The sequence below is a fragment of the Biomphalaria glabrata genome, chromosome 17 (genome assembly GCF_947242115.1).
Source record: "Biomphalaria glabrata chromosome 17, xgBioGlab47.1, whole genome shotgun sequence".
Lineage (NCBI taxonomy): Eukaryota > Metazoa > Mollusca > Gastropoda > Planorbidae > Biomphalaria > Biomphalaria glabrata.
In genome coordinates, this window is record NC_074727.1 from 24,823,491 (window position 1) to 24,843,283 (window position 19,793).

Sequence of the window (19,793 nt, forward strand, 5' to 3'; positions counted from 1 at the left end):
AGTATTAGCTTTTTACAACCCAAACAAGAGTTTGGAGATTCAAGTCGATAGCAGTCAGGATGGATTAGGTGCTGTCCTAATGCAAGAAGGTCAGCCTATTGAATTTGCATCAAGGACTTTAACACCCACTGAGAAAAGGTGGGCGCGAATAGAAAAGGAGCTACTAGCTGTAGTATTCGGTTTGGAAAGATTTGACCAATACACTTTTGGCAGATCAATTATCATCATCAATGATCACACGCCTTTGGACAATATCCTGCGAAAACCTCTAAACCAAGCTCCGAGAAGGCTTCAGAATCTATTGATGCGATGCCACAAATATGATTTTACGTTCAAATGGGTCCCCGGAAAAGAATTAATCCTCCCTGACACACTTTCAAGAGCATGCACTGAAAGTGAAAGTGAGTCACCTGAAGAAGTGGAAGACAATTGTCATATATTTTAAATGTCTGACTTACCCGATTGTCTACTTGAGAGAATAAGAATAGAGTCAATTAAAGATCACAGTTTCCAGAAACTGATGCAAACAATAAAAAATGGGTGGCCTAACGATCGTAAAACGTGTGGACAATAACCTGAAAGAGTTCTATAGTCTTGCGGATACTCTAAGCATCAGTGATGGAATAAAATGAAAGGAGGAAAGTATACTCATACCTAAAAGCATGCGTCAAGAAATGAAAACGAAGTTACACGCCTCTCATCTGGGATACGACAGTATGATGAGAAGAGCAAGAAATGTCATTTTCTGGCCAGCTATGGCTGGTGAGATCAAACAAATGGAACAGTCATGTGCTGCTTGTCAGGGGAGAAAACCCAGAAATCAGAAAGAGACTCTCTGGCAACACAGTGAGGGTATTTGCCCATGGGAAAAAGTAGGTGCTGACAATTGATATTCGAGGTAACCAGTACCTAATCACTTTGGACTATTATTCCAACTTCATAGAAGTGGACCTCTTGACAAAAATGACCACATTGGAAGTAATAAAAAAGTCTTCTGTCAGATTTTGGGACTCAATTTACAGCTCACGAATTCAAGAAATTCACTGAAAAATGGAACATAATTCATGTAAAATCAGATCCGGGTCATCACCAAGCAAATGGCAAAGCCGAATCTGCCGTTAAAATCATCAAAAATTTAATGAAAAAAGCGAAAAAAGTAGTGAGGATAAGTATGAAGCCCTTTTGGAACTAAGAAACACTCCTAGACAGGAATCAGGAGTGAGCCCAGCCCAACTCCTGCTAAACCGGATACCCCGCATCCTAATACCAATAACAAAGGACATTTATCTTGCCCCACCGGGCATACTTAAAAAAAAGGAAACATAAACAAACAAAAGTTGCTATGATGAAAGAACCCGTAATTTACAAACATTAACAGTAAACCAATTGGTAGATTTCCAAGACCCAGGACGGAAAACTTGGCGCCCGGAACGATTATTGGACAAGAAACTTATAAGATTAGAAGTTAGGAGGGGGGAACGTACATACGAAACAGAGTTGACATCAGACCACAGCGATCAACAAAGATGGAAAGAGAAACATTGAAAGGCAAGACATCTACGACGATGACGAAGATTGGTGGAGAGAGTTTAGGACAGTCGATCCCGTCCCAGCGCAACACATCGAAACCCGTGTCCTGTTGACCCCTCCTGTAAACGAAAATAACTATCCATCAGATGTCCAACCTGACTCAACCACATACTAAATGGACAATCCAATCAACCCGTCACATACGCACACGGAACCAACCAACAATAGAAGACCCGCATCAACAAGAGAAAGGATGAAACCTGTTTGGCAAAAGGACTATTTCATGAAGTAAAACTACGGACAGTATATTTATTATCTTTGTGTTGACAAAGCAAAGAGAATGTTAGTGAAGTTAGTGAAGAACATTAAGTCTAATGCTTTAAAATGATGCTTATTTGTTGGAGTAGTCTCCCTTTATATATTTATCATAGACATAAATAAATATAGACTGGCCGAAGGAAGTAACTTCATGTAACTTGAAAACATGTATATCTATTGTATTCGGATTTCCGAATTATGAAAAATTGCATGATCTTCAGTCTTTGAGATTTAAAAAAAAACACTAGTGAAAATAATGTAATACTTATATAGGTTATGGCTGAAATAGATATGAATACTTAACTTTTATACTGCTCATAAATGCTGTATAATAAAGTACACAAAATTGCAAGTCACAAATTTTCGTTTCATAAAACTATTTAATCGGCCAGTCTATATTTATTTATGTCTATGATATTTATGTTATTGTTATGATCTCCATGCAAGATGGCGGCAGCCTGAAATGCAAGTGTTAACTATTAAAGTACCCATCGTTTTAGTTATGAAATCTATGCTAAATGCTATTGGACACAGTGATGCTATGCTACAAGGACTCGTGCGCAAAGGGTTGATTTAAATCGCTCTTCTAAATTATAGTGTATTATATTAAGGTCCAAAGTTCCATTATCAATTTCCTATAATAAAGGTTATGAATGAAAATTATATATATATATATATATATATATATATATATATATATATATATATATATATATATATATATATATATATATATATATAATTCCTTTTCAGCACAAAGCCCTAACACACAAACAAAATAATTTTAGATTAACACACTTCTTTTATTGTCACATGTCTTTCTTTCCAACAAAATGATTTAATTCCCCAAGCCTATCCAACCAAGCGGATAATAATCGCGAGAAGTAAACCCAGCCTCCAAGGGCGAGTCTTTTTTAATATAACCTTCAAAATAAATACTAATTCCGTTGGCCAGCCAGGCAATCCACCAGCCAAACGTTCCGCTTGTCAAGATCACGTGATCACAGCTGGACAAAATGGCGAAGTGAATTCCTCGATCCCTCTCGGGTAAAAATGTAACGCTTGTATCTTTTATGTTGTCCTTACACCAAGTCAAGTTGTCACTCGCCACCAGAAATGTTATGTTTTGATTGGGTAGTAATGACCTTATTTTAGCGAAGGCTTTGACAAAATATGACGCATTCGCAACTCCGTAGCCGAATTTCTGTTTATGATCTAGGACAAAGTCACCACGTCGAACGTGCACGCCGACTATCACGTGATTCTGTAGTTGTGATCTACAACTTGCAAGTACAGCGTCTGCTTCTTTCTGTATGGAAGGTACGAAAGTAAATTCCCGCCTAATTTCATCTTGAGCGTGTAGAAAATATCTCCAGCTTTGTAAATAGCCCGCTAAGGTCAGATTTCTTTGAGGAAGATTCATAAATTTTGAGTCAAATGTGGCATAGCCTGATTCACCAATGACACTCCATCTTAAAAAAAAAGGCCAATAATATAGGTTAATTTTGTTACATTAAATTGTACGAAGAATTGGAAAAGAACATGTGCAAAAAGTGTGCAAAGTCATGTGAAAAGACCTGCCTGTAAAAGACGTGTGCAAAGTCACGTGAAAAGACCTGCCTGTGAAAGACGTGTGCAAAGTCATGTGAAAAGACCTGCATGTGAAAGACGTGTGCAAAGTCACGTGAAAAGACCTTCCTGTGAAAGACGTGTGCAAAGTCATTTGAAAAGACCTGACTGTGAAAGACGTGTGCAAAGTCATTTGAAAAGACCTGACTGTGAAAGACGTGTGCAAAGCATTAACGGATCCAGAACTTTGTAGTATGTGTGGGGGGGGGGCGACTTTTTCCATACCCTATAAATAAGAATTAAAAAAAAAGCATTTCTTAACCTTTAGCGAAAAAAAAATCAGTTATGTTGAGGTTCTTCTCTTGACAGCAAGAGGGTCTAGGGGAGGGCTGCAAGCTTAAAAAGGACCATTGGAAAACGTTTTACTTGAAAATATTCTCATACAAATTTTCAGGCCCTTACTACATCGCAAATACAACCGATTTGTTCCTTGAAAAGATAAGATACCCCACATATTAGATTAAGGCTTTGAGGATCGCCTCCGAAAAAAATTATTTGAAAAATACTCATATAAAAAAGCCATGTCGACGCCAAAAACGTTTTCTTGCATTCTTCTATAGCTCATTATTCATCCTATTAAAAAGGACCTTTTGAAAATGTTTTAATTGAAAAATATTCTAATATGAATTTGCAAATACAAATTTACAGGCCCTTACTACATCGCAAATACAACCGATTTGTTCCTTGAAAAGATAAGATACCCCACATATTTAGATTAAGGCTTTGAAGATCGCCGCCTAAAAAAGTTATTAGAAAAATAATCATGTAAAAAAACAGCCATGTCGAGGCCTTATTCTTGACAGCTAGAGGCTGAGGGGGGGGGGTCCGGCCGAGTGGAGGGCGATCGCCCCTACCGCGCCCCCCCCCCCCCCGGATCCGCCAGTGGTGCAAAGAGGTGTGTAAGTATAGAGTTAGTAATAGGTGTGTCGGGAGAGTGGTAGATCGCCCCAACTCAGCATGGAGAGGGTAGTGTACGTACTTTTGTAGAAAACTGTACAAATGGTCTTAACTAAATACCATATAGGCCAGGCATGTCAAACACGGTGTTCGGGGGCCGCATGCTGCCTGCGACCACCTTGCATGCGGCCCGCTTGGCCACCTCAAAAATTATCAGAATAATGTTAAACTATTACGCTGGAAAATAAAAGATGACAAGCTGCTTGAATTAACAAATATTATTTGTTAAACTGAACAACGAGATTGAGTCTGCAGTGAAAGCCAGCTACATTTTTCAAACTTAATTGCAACACATTTAGTGAAAGAGATTTTATGAAGGAGTGTATCATTAAAGCTGCCGAAGTAATTTGTCCAAAAAAGGTGAAAGTATTCACTGTTACAGATATAATGAATGACATGCCAATCAGTTCGCCTGAACAATTAAAGTACAAAATGGTTGATTTTGAATTATTTTCATTGGCTCTCGATGAGTCAACTGATGTAACGGGTGTAGCACAGTTGGCTATATACATAACGGCCTGTGACAGGAATGTTGAGATACATGAGGAGCTACTTGTTCTATGCATAACACCACAACAAGCGAGGATGTTTTTGAGAATAACAGGAAGTGATATTGCAGTACAATTTACCTTTGGTAAAGCTAGCTAGTCTAACAACGGATGGCGCACTAACCATTATGAAATGGTTTCGATGCAAAGCTACTTGCAAAAATAAGAGAGACTAATGCTAATTTTAAATTTGCTCATTTTTAGTGCATCATACAACGCACAATACAATTACAACTCTAACATGTCATAAGACTAGTTTCAGTCACTATCATGTTTATTCGTGTCCGTGGCTTAAATCATCGTCAATTTTCAATGTTTCTGAACGACATTGGACAGAAATTTGCTGTCTCTCTTGCCATGAAGAATTGAAGAGATTTGTTGTACTGCGTGAAGAAATCGTATTGTTTCTGAACATGAAAGGTGACCTGTTGAACATTTCCATACTGACGGATGGGTTCAGGATTTGGCATTTGCAATTGATCTCACTGGTCACCTGCAAGACTTGAATTTGAAACTTCAAAGTAAAGACAAAATTGTCACAACTGCGTGTGATGATGTGAAGTGCTTTCAAACAAAATTACGACTGTGGATAAACCAAATATGAAGAGAAAATCTTGTTCACTTCTCAACGTGTCAGGAACTAAAAAGATTAAATACGGCTACAACATTTGGTAAATATGTCTTATTCCTGGAATCGTTAGTAAATGCTTCCACTGGCCGTTTTCATGACTTCGTTTCATACGAGCAAAAAATTTCGTTGTTTTTATCTCCATTTTCATTTGCTTCTGAAAATGCTGCTGGTAATGTACAACTGGAGCTGATAGAATAGCAGTTAGATTCTTTGTTGAAAGTGAAGTATAAAGAAGTGAATGCGTCAATATTTAGTTATTTACGTTGAATTGGCGGAAATTTGCTGCCCGAATTCTAGCTATTTTTGCAAGCACTGACTTCTGTGAGCAGTTCTTTTCTATAATGAAAGCTACAAATCACCTCACCGTTCCAGATTATCTGATCAAAATTTGTCGTCAGTGATGAAAGTGTCAGTGGCAAACAAACTTCCACCCGAAATTAATAAACTTGTATCCCAGAAAGATGTCAAGCATCAGGACAAAGAGAAAAATGCGCAATAATAGTAATTTTTAATTACCAAATTGTACTACAAATTTAGCTAGCTAAGGCAGGGGTCGGCAACCTGCGGCTCGCGAGCCACATGCGGCTCTTTGGATGTTAAGCTGCGGCTCTTTAGTTCCATGCGCAAATAATATTTATTTTATTAAAAAAAAAACCTTTTACAAATTGTTCTGATTCGATTCTATCTCTCAGCCACTTGTACTCGCTTTTCAGCGCACCCCTCTCCATGTGTTGAAATGTAACATATTTGCAGGTGGAAGATATTTAATTTTCTTCTGCCTTATTATTTGATATAGATGAGTCCTACAACAAAAGACACGGCACAAGTTGGCCTTTTTGTCAGGTATATGTCTTCCCAAGTTCCAAAAGAAGAACTTCTATGATTGCTAACGCTCTCGTGACAAACCAGAGAAAAAGATAGAGCTTATGTCGCGCGAAAATACATTGAAGACAATAAAATCGATATAAATAAATCGTTTCAATAGCAACTGATGGAGCCAGAAGTATGACAGGAAAAAATAAAAGGGACAACTACGATTCTTTGGCGCAAAATTAAACCATGAAATTTTTAAGTTTCACTGCATAATACACCAAGAAGCGCTTTGTGTCCAAACATTTCCGGACGAAATAGTTGAGGTCATGAATGTGTTAATCAAGATTTTTAACAGCATCTTGTTCAAAGCACTCTACCATCGTCAGTTTAACGAATTCCTAACGAAATGTTCGGAAGAAAAAATATCTTGTGGCTCTTTAGAAACGTTGAAATTTTGTAATTTGCAATTTTTTGGCTCTTCCGAGTCAAAAGGTTGCCGACCCCTGAGCTAAGGGACAAGTATGCCATTAAATAATGTATTCTATTGTATGGTTTCTAATTTACATAAAACTAGTAAGCTGATTTGCAACTGATTTTTGGCTGCGGGTGGGTCAGACTCGTCGCAAGAGGCCGCGTATAGATCTACTAAGACCACCGCCATTTTTCTTTTCTATACCAGGCAAAACGTGCGGGACACGCCATTTATGTAACGGCCCCTTGAGGAACAGCAACTGGATTGTGACAAGGTTGTGGGAGCTTTTTACAACTCCGCACAGTGCAATGAGGATGCTCTCGCACCCCCTTAGGCACCCCCACGGGAGTCTTGTTTTGCTACCCTTTAGCCTAATCGTTTCCCATACGATCGTTTCCACCCGGGCGCCACTATGAGGCAGGGTAGCATACCCGGGCTCTAAAAAGGTATAAAGATAGGTAGATAGAGAGAAAGAGATATATATAGAGAGAAAAAACGGTAGATTTAGAGATAGGCATTTTCTTGGATTATGCTTATTAAGTTTACAATATAATGTAGTGTATTTAAATATTTTGTAAAGCAAGACATGGAAATAGGCTTACCCAGTTGTGTTGATATCAGTTCGTATGTTGGTGATCGGAAAAATGGTCAGCAGATCACCCCCTGTGTTGATAAATGGCATCCTATTCTGCGCCCTGGCTAAGCCCACCATGGTGGCGTAGATAAACATCTGATTACCAATACGTCCTGTGAACGATGTGGATAGGTACAGACACGATCTATTCGTAGTGTTGGAATGTCTGTCTAACTGAAGGCTAGCTGTAGTCTTACACTGAGTGTTGGAATGTCTGTCTAGTGTAGTCATAGGTGCAGTCTTAGATGTATTCGTGTAGTTTGGGCTGCATTTACAAATGAAATAAAATTTTTGAATAGGCATCATTTCTAATGTGCAATAGAAACATCACTATTTCATATAGATTACATAAAAAGTTATGTAGGCAAGTGCGAAGTTTCCTAGTTTCATAGGAAGTATATTATGAGATTTTTGTTTGTGGAGAAAGGAATTGAAGGAACAACTGTTGTATTCTCTTCTAAGATGCATGAAGACTGACCAACTAGATCCTTTTATCCTCTCGTTTTTATATGCTACCTATATCGATATCGGGTGTATGGGGTATCTAGGAGGGGTAGCACCTCTAGTGGACAGGCAGTCTTACCCTCTTTTTGAGGGTAGCTTGGCTCACTCTTGGTCCCCACTCGGTACCCAACTCTCACCTGTGGCTCCCAGAAGCTGTAGCATGCGCAGCGGCCACACCCCGGAAACGGCTTTGAAGGGCCGGCTAAACCAGATAGAGGGTATCTGACCTGTCCATGGCACTCAGTACACTGAGGTTCTGTCAAACCTAGCATGTGTAGTCTGGACTTGGCGGCCTGTGCGTAACGTCACAAAACTAGACTAATTGGACAGAAAGGCAAGTACCAGCACAGTGCTGTGGAGCACTCAAGAGCAGGACAAGACACACAGAAAGTCTCTGGTCATCTACTGCACCCAAACTTGTCCCCGGACGTCTTGACCGTCGTTTCCGGAAAAGGACGGGCTTTAGGACGAGAGAGTGAGGTCGACGTGTTGCGCGAATCCTCCTCACTTTAATCCAAATTCCAGCGCAAGTCACTTGTCATCCCCCCCCCAACACAACCAAACCAAAGTCCTGTGGCGACAGGCAAGCAGTGAAGCGGTAGGTGTGGGAACATTGGAAGCCGTAGCTGCAACCCTGCACACAGGCGGCTCAGGCCATATGGTCGTTCACCACTGACACAGAGCAGCAGTGGAGTCCGGCAGCCCCCTGAGTGGCTGAGCAGCCCTATTTAGGAGTGCACTGCTCACCTCCATAGCATGAGGACAGGGCTAGAAAAGGTGTCCTAAAAATTGCCTGCTCAAAACTACCCTAGCCAGCCTACCGCAGTTGGCGGGAACCCTACTCAAGCGGTCGAAATTCAAAGAAAAAGACGAGGATAGTTCCTCTTACCATAGGCGCATGGAATGTGCGCACACTACTTGACAACGACACATCTGATAGACCACAAAGACGAACTGCACTAGGAGCCAGGGAGCTCCACAGATACAATATAGACATAGCAGCACTAAGCGAGACTCGGCTTGCAGATGAAGGTGAACTCTGCGAAAGAGGAGCTGGATATACTTTCTTCTGGAGCGGTAGAAGCACTGAAGTACGACGTGAATCTGGAGTCGGCTATGCCATAAAAACATCAATAGTATCCAAACTAGTCGGGCCTCCAAAAGGAATTAGTGATAGGCTCATGACCCTAAAGCTGCCTTTACAAAACGGAAAGAAACATATTTCCATTGTTAGCTGTTACGCACCCACCTTGACCTACCCAGATGATGTCATAGCAAAGTTCTACTAAGAACTAAACTCCACCTTACTTGATATTTCAAAAACAGAAAAGTTACTCATTCTCGGTGACTTCAACGCAGGAGTCTTAGGCAAATTCGGGATAGGTCAATGCAACAGCAACGGATTATTACTACTCCAGACCTGTGCTGAACACAAGCTGCTCATATCGAACACAATATTCAGTCTTCCAATGAGAAAGCGAACTTCCTGGATGCATCTCCGCTCAAGACACTGGCACCTCATAGATTACTTTATCACCAGACAATCTGACCGTCAGGACATTAGTGTCACCAAATCTTGCTGTGGTGCAGAATGTGGAACAGACCACCGCCTCATCATCACAAAACTAAACATTCGTATTCAACCAAAGAGACGTCCGTAAAAATCTAAACCCCTAAAAAGGCTAAACACGGCCAGCTTAGCAGATGACAAAACTAAAAAGTCGCTTGCAGATGCGATAGAGAACTGTCTCAAGTCCACCCTTCTAACTGAATCAAATGTAGATTAAAATCTGGGAATGCTTCAAAGAAGCTATCCATAGCACAGCATTAAACATACTCGGACCTATGGAGAGAAAGCATCAGGACTGGTGTGATGAGAACAGTACTGAGATCAGAAAACTATTAGACGAAAAGCACAAGCTCCACAAATTGTATCTAAACAACCCAAACTTCCAGTCCACTAAAGATGCATTCACTAACATCCGCAAAAATGTGCAAAAACAGTTACGTCAAATGCAAGATACCTGGCTTAGCAAGAAAGTGGAAAAAATACAGGAATTCGCTGACAAGCTCGATATGAAGAGCTTCTACCATGCCATAAACGAAATCTATGGACCCACAAAGTCAGGCTCATCCCCTCTATTAAATGCTGATGGGACAATCCTATTGACAGATAATAAAGAAATCCTAAAACGCTGTGCAGAGCACTTCGAAAAGGTTCTCAATACACCTTCCATCATAAATGAAGCGGCCATAGACAGGCTACAGCAAGTATCAATAAATGAAAAAGTGGATGACCCCCCTACGCTAAAGGAAACCGATCTTGTCATTAAACAGCTCGCAAGCGGAAAAGCCCCAGGAGCTGACTCCATTCCCGCAGAAGTCTACAAAAAGTGGATTAGCCCTGATTGAAAGACTTTATAAGCTCTTCTTAATTATGTGGGAAAAAGAGTCAATACTACAAGACTTTAAAGATGCCACAATTGTTCATTTATACAAGCAAAAAGGAAACCGCCAGATCTGCGACAACCACAGAGGAATATCTATTCTCTCTATTGCTGGGAAAATCCTTGCACGCATCTTACTAAATCGGCTCATGCAACACATAGAATATGGTCTACTACCAGAAAGCCAGTGTGGCCTCAGAAAAGAGCGTGGAACCATTGACATGATCTTTACAGCAAGGCAGCTCCAGGAAAAATGCCAAGAACAAAATGCTGACCTGTTCTCAATATATGTCGACTTAACAAAGGCATTCGACACTGTTAGCAGAGAAGGACTCTGGAAGATCATGTCAAAGTATTGCTGTCCACAAAAATTCATAACCATGGTGAGACTATTTCATAATGGCATGAAGGCTCGTATCCAAGAAAGTGGAGAACCATCAGAAGTATCAAACGGGGTAAAACAAGGCTGTGTCCTAGCACCTATACTGTTCAGTATCATGTTCTCCGCTATGCTGACAGATGCATTCACTAATAGATAAAACAACGGGATAAATATATCATACAGATTTGATGGTGGCCTATTCAACCCAAGGCGGCTTAAAGCAAAATCAAAAACAAATGCAGCAGTAATCAGAGACTTGCTATTTGCTGACGACTGTGCCCTAAATGCCTGCTCTGAAAACGATCTGCAGAGCATCGTCAGTGACTTCTCAAGAGCATGCTCAGACTTTGGCCTTGCCATCAATAGGAACAAGACTGAAGTCTTATATCTACCTGCTCCTGGTAAAGTCTACTCGGATCCAAGCATCACTATAAATGGACAGGATATAAACACAGTGGACAAATTCACATATCTTGGCAGCACACTCTCCAGAAATGGAAAATTTGATAGTGAAATCGACCGGCGTGTAGCCAAGGCCAGTGCATCCTATGGTAGACTGTCTACAAATGTGTGGAACAGACGTGATATAACCACAAACACAAAGCTAGGGGTCTATAGAGCCGTCATCCTCCTTACATTGCTCTATGCCTCAGAAACATGGACAGTGTAAAGCAAACAGGCAAAGAAACTAAACTACTTCCACATGACATGTCTGAGAAAAATACTAAATGTCAAATGGCAAGACAAAATACCAGATACAGAAGTCCTTCGAAGAGCGTGTCTGCAAAGCATCCACACAATCCTGATGCAGTCCCAGCTGCGATGGGCAGGTCACGTCTACAGAATGGAAGATCACCGCATCCCTAAACGACTCTTGTATGGCCAACTAAGCGAAGGAAAGCGCTCGCAAGGTGGTCAAAGGAAGCGCTTCAGGGACACCCTCAAAGCTTCTCTGAATGCGTTCAGCATAGACCCAGGCACGTGGGAGACAGAAGCACATGACAGAGCATCATGGCGTCGCGCTGTGAAAACTGGCGCACAGGTTGCTGAGGAAAAAAGAACAACGCAGGCAGAAGAAAAACGCCAGAAAAGAAAAGCAAGACAAACGACACTAGCTCCAGCTGGAATAACCTGCCCAGTGTGCGGCCGAACATTTCGGGCTCACATAGGTCTCACCAGCCACATGAGGAGGCATAAAACCCCAGTGCAAAGCCCTCAGCCCCCTGGATGACAAAGGGGTCATCATCGAACCACGATGGACGAACTATAAATATCAATAGAGAAAATAACGAAATGTTCGTTAAGGGTTCTGTCTATTCGATTTTTTCTTTAAAAAAAAAAGATCTTCAGTTGTTTTTTTACTGTAAATACAATTTCCAAATTCCTTCTTTGTTCAACTTATTTTTCTTCTGTGTTCTTCTCAAATAGTGTTTTGTATCCAGTATTTATTCAAGGCTTACAATACATCTCTTGAAGACATGGTCGGGATTTCCTGGTGACACTTCACATTCGCTTGTTTCAGAACATGTTTTCTTATTCTGCTGTGTTCTGTAGAGATAGATTGTAGTTTGTTTGTTTTTTTATTCGCTGAAGTTGTTTGGTAGAACTAGTCGAATAACTAGTCGAATTTATTTTTGTTAATAGAGTCTTTTAGCTGCGTTCATTTTCTTAATCTTTTCCAGATGGAGAGTAATTTTACTCTTCTTACTCCTAGACTCATAGGTCGAGTTATTGCACTCTATTTGAATGGTTTCCTGCTATTGGTGTTGAGGTTAGCATAGTAGATCATTTTTGTCTTTGGTCCTTTCTGAGGCATAGGCCACCAACCAACTTCATCAAGGCGTCTCGGTTTTGGGCGAGTCTTTCCAACTGTAACCACGTCTTGATCATCTGCTTGGCATCTGCTTCCAAATCGCGGCGCCATGTATTCCTGGGTAGTCCCCTCTTCCTTTTATTTTTTGTTTGGAAGTTCCAGTTAAGGGCTTCCCTTATTATGTTGGATGCTGGTTTGTGAAAGGTGTGACCTATCCTTCTCCACTGCCTCTGAAGGATATGTACTTCAATGGGCTGTCGCTTTGTTCTTTGCCACAGTTCCTCATTCGAGATTTTCTCTGGCTAGCGGATCTTAAGAATCTTTCTCGGGCAGATATTAATAAATACTTGGATTTTGTTTCATGGTGATTATGGTGGTTCTCCATGTCTCTGCTCCATAAAGTAATCTTGGCTTAACAATGTGTTCAAGAAACTGATCTTGGTGGTAACGCTTATTTCCCTATATCTCGTGTGTTCTTCATTTGACGGAAAGCTGCTCGAGCATTACTTATGCTTATTTTCTGACATCTGCATCTGTTCCTCCGTGGTTGTCTAGGATACCGAAGCTTTCCAGCTCCTCGACTTGGACTGTAATGTTGTTGAATGCTTTTATCTTGAACATCTTGTTCTTCCATCTATTTATGGTAAGACCCATTCTATCTGAAGTGTCAGCAAGGACGCTAATATCGTTTCCTGCATCTGCCGTTGTGTGTGTGAAAGAAGAACAGGTCATCTGCAAAGTCAAGGTCGTCTAGCTGTTTTCACAGTGCCCACTGTATACCGCTTCTGGTCTGTTGCTGTCTTCATGACCCAATCTATGCCTAGCAGAAAGGGAGAGAGTAAACAGCATTGTCTCACTCCTGTTTGGACTTCAAATGGGTCTGCCAAATGTCTGCCATGCTCTATTCTACAAATCATCCCCTCATGTTAGTTTTTTTTTTTCATTTTGTTTAATCGTTTCCTGCTAATGTTGTTTAGATTTGCATAGTTGAATCTGTCCGAATTTATTTTGATTTATTTTCAGTGGATGAAAAGTAAGTTCACAGATTATTTCATGACTAATGTGTCGGAATAGATAGAAGAAAAATGAGTAATTGAAGATGATCTGGTTGGCCAAATTATATGTGTCTACGTCTATGGAACAATGATATGGCAAACTATCTAGCATGAATACCAAATTTTATCCTAAATTTAATGCTTTAAATACAGAAGAAATAAATGCAAATATCATGATACTTACAACATGTACAGGCCTAAGTTTAACAATGCGAAGAAAAGGACAATTAGAAAATGACTTGTTTGTATCTTCAAACACATTGTGGACATTCAACAGACAGAGATGTGGCTCAATCTGGATATTGAAAGCGCCATAACTATACAAGGTTAAACAACTATACATAGAAAAAGATGATGATGATAGATAGATAGGTATAGATAGATAGAAAAATGAAAACTAACATTCAACTAAAAACCAAACTTAAATATACAGTAGCCATAATACAACACAATATCCATAGGATGTAAAAAAAAAAAAAAAAAGAAGCACCTCCTAATTAAAAAAAAATATAATCTAGGACAAATTCATATAAATTTTATGTCTTTCATATCTCTTCCAGAGGGTAATTAGGTTCGGAAAAAGCTGCATAAATCACCAATATTAGTCAAGATCTAGAACTAGAAATAAAACTACATCTACATTTCTAGACTAGTTCTAGATCTAGTCTAGATATTGATCTAGATCTACACTAGATCTAGAACTAGAATATATAATTAAAATCTAGTCTAGATCTGGATGTAGATGTAGATAGTCTCTAGAACAAGATCTAGATCTATAAATCTAGAATACAGACTGATCTCACTGGCGGATCAGGGGGGGGGGGGGAGGGCGGTAGGGGCGATCGCCCCCCCACTCGGCCGACCCCCCCCCCCCGAAGGGGAGGGGCGGACGAATTATAGTATGGAATTCAAACAATTTGTATACGAATTTATTACTTATGTTAATAATATATACTAATTATTTCATTTCAACTTTTTTTTAGATTATTTCGCCCCCCCCTCTAGTATGTTGCCCGATTTGGTGGGGTCGGGAGGGGTGATGGCATTAATCCCGCCCCCCCCCCTAAACTTTTAAAGGGGGGGGGCGGTCCAATTTATTTGTAGAAATCACAGCATGCTAAGAGAATCAATTAAATATTTATATAATTAAAACGTGTTATTAGTGTGTTAACCGATCTTTATATTATGTCGTTCCCCTGTTAACCGATATGGTGGGGGGGGGGGGGCAGATACCTCTACTACGCTTCCCACCTAAACCCTTTGAGTCGGGGTCGGTCCTACTTTTATGGGTAAATCATAGTTTGTGAACAAAATTAGTTGAATTTTTTTAGCCGCTTTGCAGCAGCACCAGAGTTTCCTCTCCGGGGCGCATTCCTGGGCCTTGGATAAAGGGGTCATGGGTGGCCCATGCGTCATGATCCCTCTCTCGACCTTGCTGATGTGATCCAAAGGAACGCATCGCATTACATTTGGCACCAACTCAGTTGCAGAAGCTGCCGGAGGGAATTTCGTAGCTGATACTCCCAACGCCTAAGGGGCTTCACTCTTGATTTCTCCTCGAGGTTGTCTCCTGAAGCCTCAGTACCGCAAGGCAGCGGGGGTTTGAAGTCAGAGTACCCCTCTCCTAGATGAACTGCCTTACTAGGCTGACGAGCTCCATCTGCCCGAAGCTCCCGGTTTTACATTTTAATTGGTCAGTTAACCTCTCCTAAGCAGGAGTTACCCTACTTACTGTAAAATTTAAGACATTGATTAGGTTTTGTCAACTGTGGCATAAAAACTGATTTATGAGTGGCATCCGTTAATGGACTAACAGTTTCTATGCCAAAAGTAGAATGCAAATAGGAACATAAATGACAACTAGAACACTTAAAAAATAGTTGACTGTTATTGAAATATTGACAAATCGTCTAAAAATGATTGTTGAATTACTATATAATATAAGCTACGTATTGATATGTGAACCGATTTGTATATTATGTCGCACACACACTCTAATCTCAAATTTTATCATTAGTAAATATCAAATGAAAAAAGGGCTGTACCAGGTAGGAGAGGCGATACATGCATTCGCCTTCCGCCCATCGGACAGACCAATACGTTTTTTCTTTTTGAATTATAGTTAAAAAATTACAAAATTAAAAGAAAAATCTGTCACTTATATAATTTATATATGCTTTAAATTAAATTCTTATATCGAGTCGCCCCAGCCCTATTCTTTAATATCATATGTAATCATTAGCAGAAGTTATAAAAAGGAGCGAGAATTAATCGTTTTCACTCTTCCGCCCCTCCCCTTTTCAGACGAAAACATGATGTTTTAAATCAGAATTGTCAAATATGGCGACATAGTTTATGTAATTTCACATGAATTTATCGTAATTTTTTAAAGAAAGACTTTGCTTTGGAAAATTTAGAATTCATACGAAATTCTTCAGTACAAGAGTAACGATTGAGATCAGTTCTGAACCCAAATATTCTTTTCCTAGTCGCCTTTTTCCAACCTTTACTCAATCTGCTATTTTTCTAATTAAATAAATTTTGGACTATAGCTCATTATTTATGCTTCAATCCTAAAAATGCAAACAAATTTAGAGTAGAATCTAATTGGTCTACTTTACTTCTCTCACTTTCGAAATTTTTTGTTAGAGCTTTGAATTATAGTTTCGTAACAAAACAAAGTTACCAACATGCCTATTGAACAAAATGTATCACTTACAAATGAGCTTTTTTAAAAAAATATATTATTTTTCGAATATTTTTTTTTCGGGGGCGATCTTCTAAGCATTAAACTAAATATGTGGGGTATCTTCAAATCGTTTTATTTGCAATGTAGTAAGGGCCTCTCTAATTCATATTAGAATATTTTTTAAAGTATAACATTATTGAAAAGGTCATTTTTTTTAAAGTATGAATAATGAACTGTAGATGTCAGGTGAATGCATTTCTGCAGTGAAGAATGAAAAAAAAAACGCTTTTGGCGTCGGGGATTTGCCCCGAACCACACTAATTAGTAATGAGTTGTAGATGTCAGGAGAATGTATTTCTGCCGTGATGAATGCAAGAAAACGCTTTTGGCTTCGGGACTTCGCCCCGAACCCCACTAATGAATTATGAGCTGAAAATGTCAGGAAAATGAGTCTCTGCAGTGAAAAATGCAAAAAAACGCTTTTGGCGTCGGGGCTTCGCCCCAAACCCCACTTAGGAGGCTTACAGCGCTCCCCCAGACACCCAAGATATCAAGAGAAAGGTCTCAACATGACTTGTTTTTTTTTCTTCGCACAAAGTTGAGAAACACGGCTTTATATATATATATATATATATATATATATATATATATATATATATATATATATATATATATAATAAATTTGTCTTACAATTTTGTGCATTACACCAAACAAAAAACATTATGACTATAAGAAACGAAAGTGTACATTCACACCAGACTCACTCATAATTTACATGTGACAAAGTTTATATCACATTGTTCCTATTTAATGATTTGATTGCCAGGGGAACAAAAGAGTGTTTGTGTCTGTTTGTCTTTGCCATCGGTGTCTTGTATCTCTTTTGTGATGGTAAAACCACAAAATCCTGACACAATGGGTGATTCTCTATCTCGATGGATGTTTGTCTCAAACAACTGCCCAAATGAGGTTTGTTTTTTGCCAATGATTATACCAGCAGCATTTAGGATTCTATAAAGTTTCTTTCTATTTTTAATGCTCAGATTACCATACCAGGCTGTAATATTGAAACTTAAAATATTGCAGATGTGAGCGTGATAAAATATAGCTAAGGCCTTTTTGCTAACATTAAACGAGGACAGTTTTCTTAGTAAACGTAATCTTTGCTGCCCTTTTTTTGCTGATATAATCAGTATTTGCAGTAAAATTTAGTTTATTATATATGTGTGTGTGTGTGTGTGTGTGTGTGTGTGTGTGTGTGTGTGTGTGTGTGCTGTACGCACGTTTATTCATAGGGTTAGGGTTTACTGGGCGTTAGGGTTAGGGTTTGGAATAAAATCCCCCTCATTCCAAAGTTCTGGATCCGCTAGTGAGTCTGATCTAAAATCCAGACTAGGTCTATAAATAGAATCTAGCTCTAGACTAGAATTTGTATGACTTTACACGTTTAATCTTCAATTTACTAGATCTAGAGTTAGGCCAATATTATGATCAGGATTAATCTTGGCCTGCTACTAGGTAATAGAAGCCTACACTATGCTGTTCGCATTAGATTCCCTTCTTGATTTGATACAACCTTTAACATAATAAATAAATCTACACCCCTTAGCTGTAAGAAGATAAGCTATTTACTTAATAATTTATAAATATAAATTTTGTTCAAATTGTTTAATACGTTTAAATTTAAATCTAGATCTACATCTGGGCTCTATTGAGTCTATTTTAGATTGTTGTCAAGTGTATAATGAGGATATGTCAAAACTGCGCGCTAAAAAAAATTTTTTTTTTTCAAAGTACAACTAAAACGAAGTTCGTATCAAAATTATTATTTTTTAAAACAACATTTGAATAAGTATTCAATTAAATGAGTAAGTTAATAAATGGAAAATATATTTTATAATGGTCCATTGACACTTTTTCCATTGTGACCTTAGATGCATTTTTTTTTTACCAATGCGCGAATATATGAATGAAGATTAAGTTATTAATGAAGACGTCTGTGACCTTTTTTTTAAAAAAAAACTTATCTTCCCTGAAGTTTTTTTTTATTTACAAGGGTTAGGGTATATTTTTTTGAAAAATCTGCTTGCATATATAATTTTAAAATACAGATGGTTCACTTTCGGAAAAGAAATAAGTAGCCGTTGCATCAGAACTTTGTATGATCTAAAACATCACGATGTCCGATTTTCATTTTCTCTTCTAGTTTCTGAGATCTAAACGGGACGGACGGACGGATAGAGAGACAACAGGTAAATAATAGCGTCTATTCCGCCTTTAGAGGGCCGCTAACATATCATAGAATACAAATCACATTAACTAAGTCTGTATCGAGTAAAATCCAATAGATATATTTTTTAGTGTCATCTAAATGGGCTATTGCAGCTTTTTTATATTCTAAGATTCTCAAAATAAATGTTAAATAAAGTAAAATCCTCTTTGCTTGCATTTTAATTTTTTTAAAACTTATATCAACTCACTCACTCAGTCTGATAAAAAGTTTGTACACACTATTTCTCCCACACTTCAACTCGGATCAAGTTGAAATTTTGTATACTTATTTCTTTTACCTGACAAAACAAGAATCAATTTAAATATTAACAAATTAGTTAATTTACTATTGGTAATTAATCAGTTTGTTTGATATAGGACAAGGGAAAGAAATTGTACTAGGACTGCAGTAGTCGAGATTAGAATACTTGATTTAGTTAGAGATATTGTAGCCTCTAGTTTGGTCCAGCTATTTTTTATCTATAGAAAAACAATGCTTAAAATGGTACTAAACGTAACAGGTTTATTTTACTCTTTTCGGGAATTTTCACTGATGTTTGTTCTAGATACAGGTAGATCTCTAGACCAAATTTAATTTTGATGATTATATTTTGTACAATTTAAATGATCATACCAGAAGTCGTTTTTACATGTGTGACCAATTAAATAGCATTTTTTCCCCAAAAAAACAACAAACCTGCAGGTTTTTTTTTTAAAACCTATGAGAATTTGCGAGCTGGTATAAGTATTTGTAAAAATGTCTTGAAATATCAGGAAATTGCTAAACGTAGTTATTTAGATTTTTATATTACTAAATAGCGCGCAAAATATTTTCTGAAACTTGTATAAAATACAAAAATAATGAACATTCTGTACACCAGATACATTTATTGCTATCTCCAATTGGATCATTTCTACTTCTAAGTGAGCAGTAAGTGTTTAGTATAAAGTATATAGTTACCTAAACATGAAAGACTACACCAACTCACAAATAAGACCTAGCAACGTTTAGGAGAGTCCATAGTCATGTTTTAAAAATGTTAATACAATGTCATCCTTCAGCTATAATAGAAATTCTTAAGATGCGCGGGCGGGGGGC

General features: G+C 38.6%; 1 protein-coding gene across 1 annotated transcript; it reads right to left on the reverse strand.

Moving 5' to 3' along the window:
* Positions 1-2,647: 2,647 nt before the first annotated feature.
* Positions 2,648-19,717, reverse strand: LOC106059289 (galactoside alpha-(1,2)-fucosyltransferase 2-like). Its single transcript, XM_056015075.1, has 4 exons — positions 19,656-19,717; positions 13,918-14,028; positions 7,501-7,797; positions 2,648-3,320 (listed from the first exon to the last, which is right to left on the reverse strand). The coding sequence occupies exons 2-4, from the start codon at positions 14,001-14,003 to the stop codon at positions 2,687-2,689; spliced, it is 1,017 nt and encodes a 338-aa protein (XP_055871050.1). The 5' UTR covers positions 14,004-14,028; positions 19,656-19,717; the 3' UTR covers positions 2,648-2,686.
* Between the last annotated feature and the right edge of the window lie 76 nt (positions 19,718-19,793).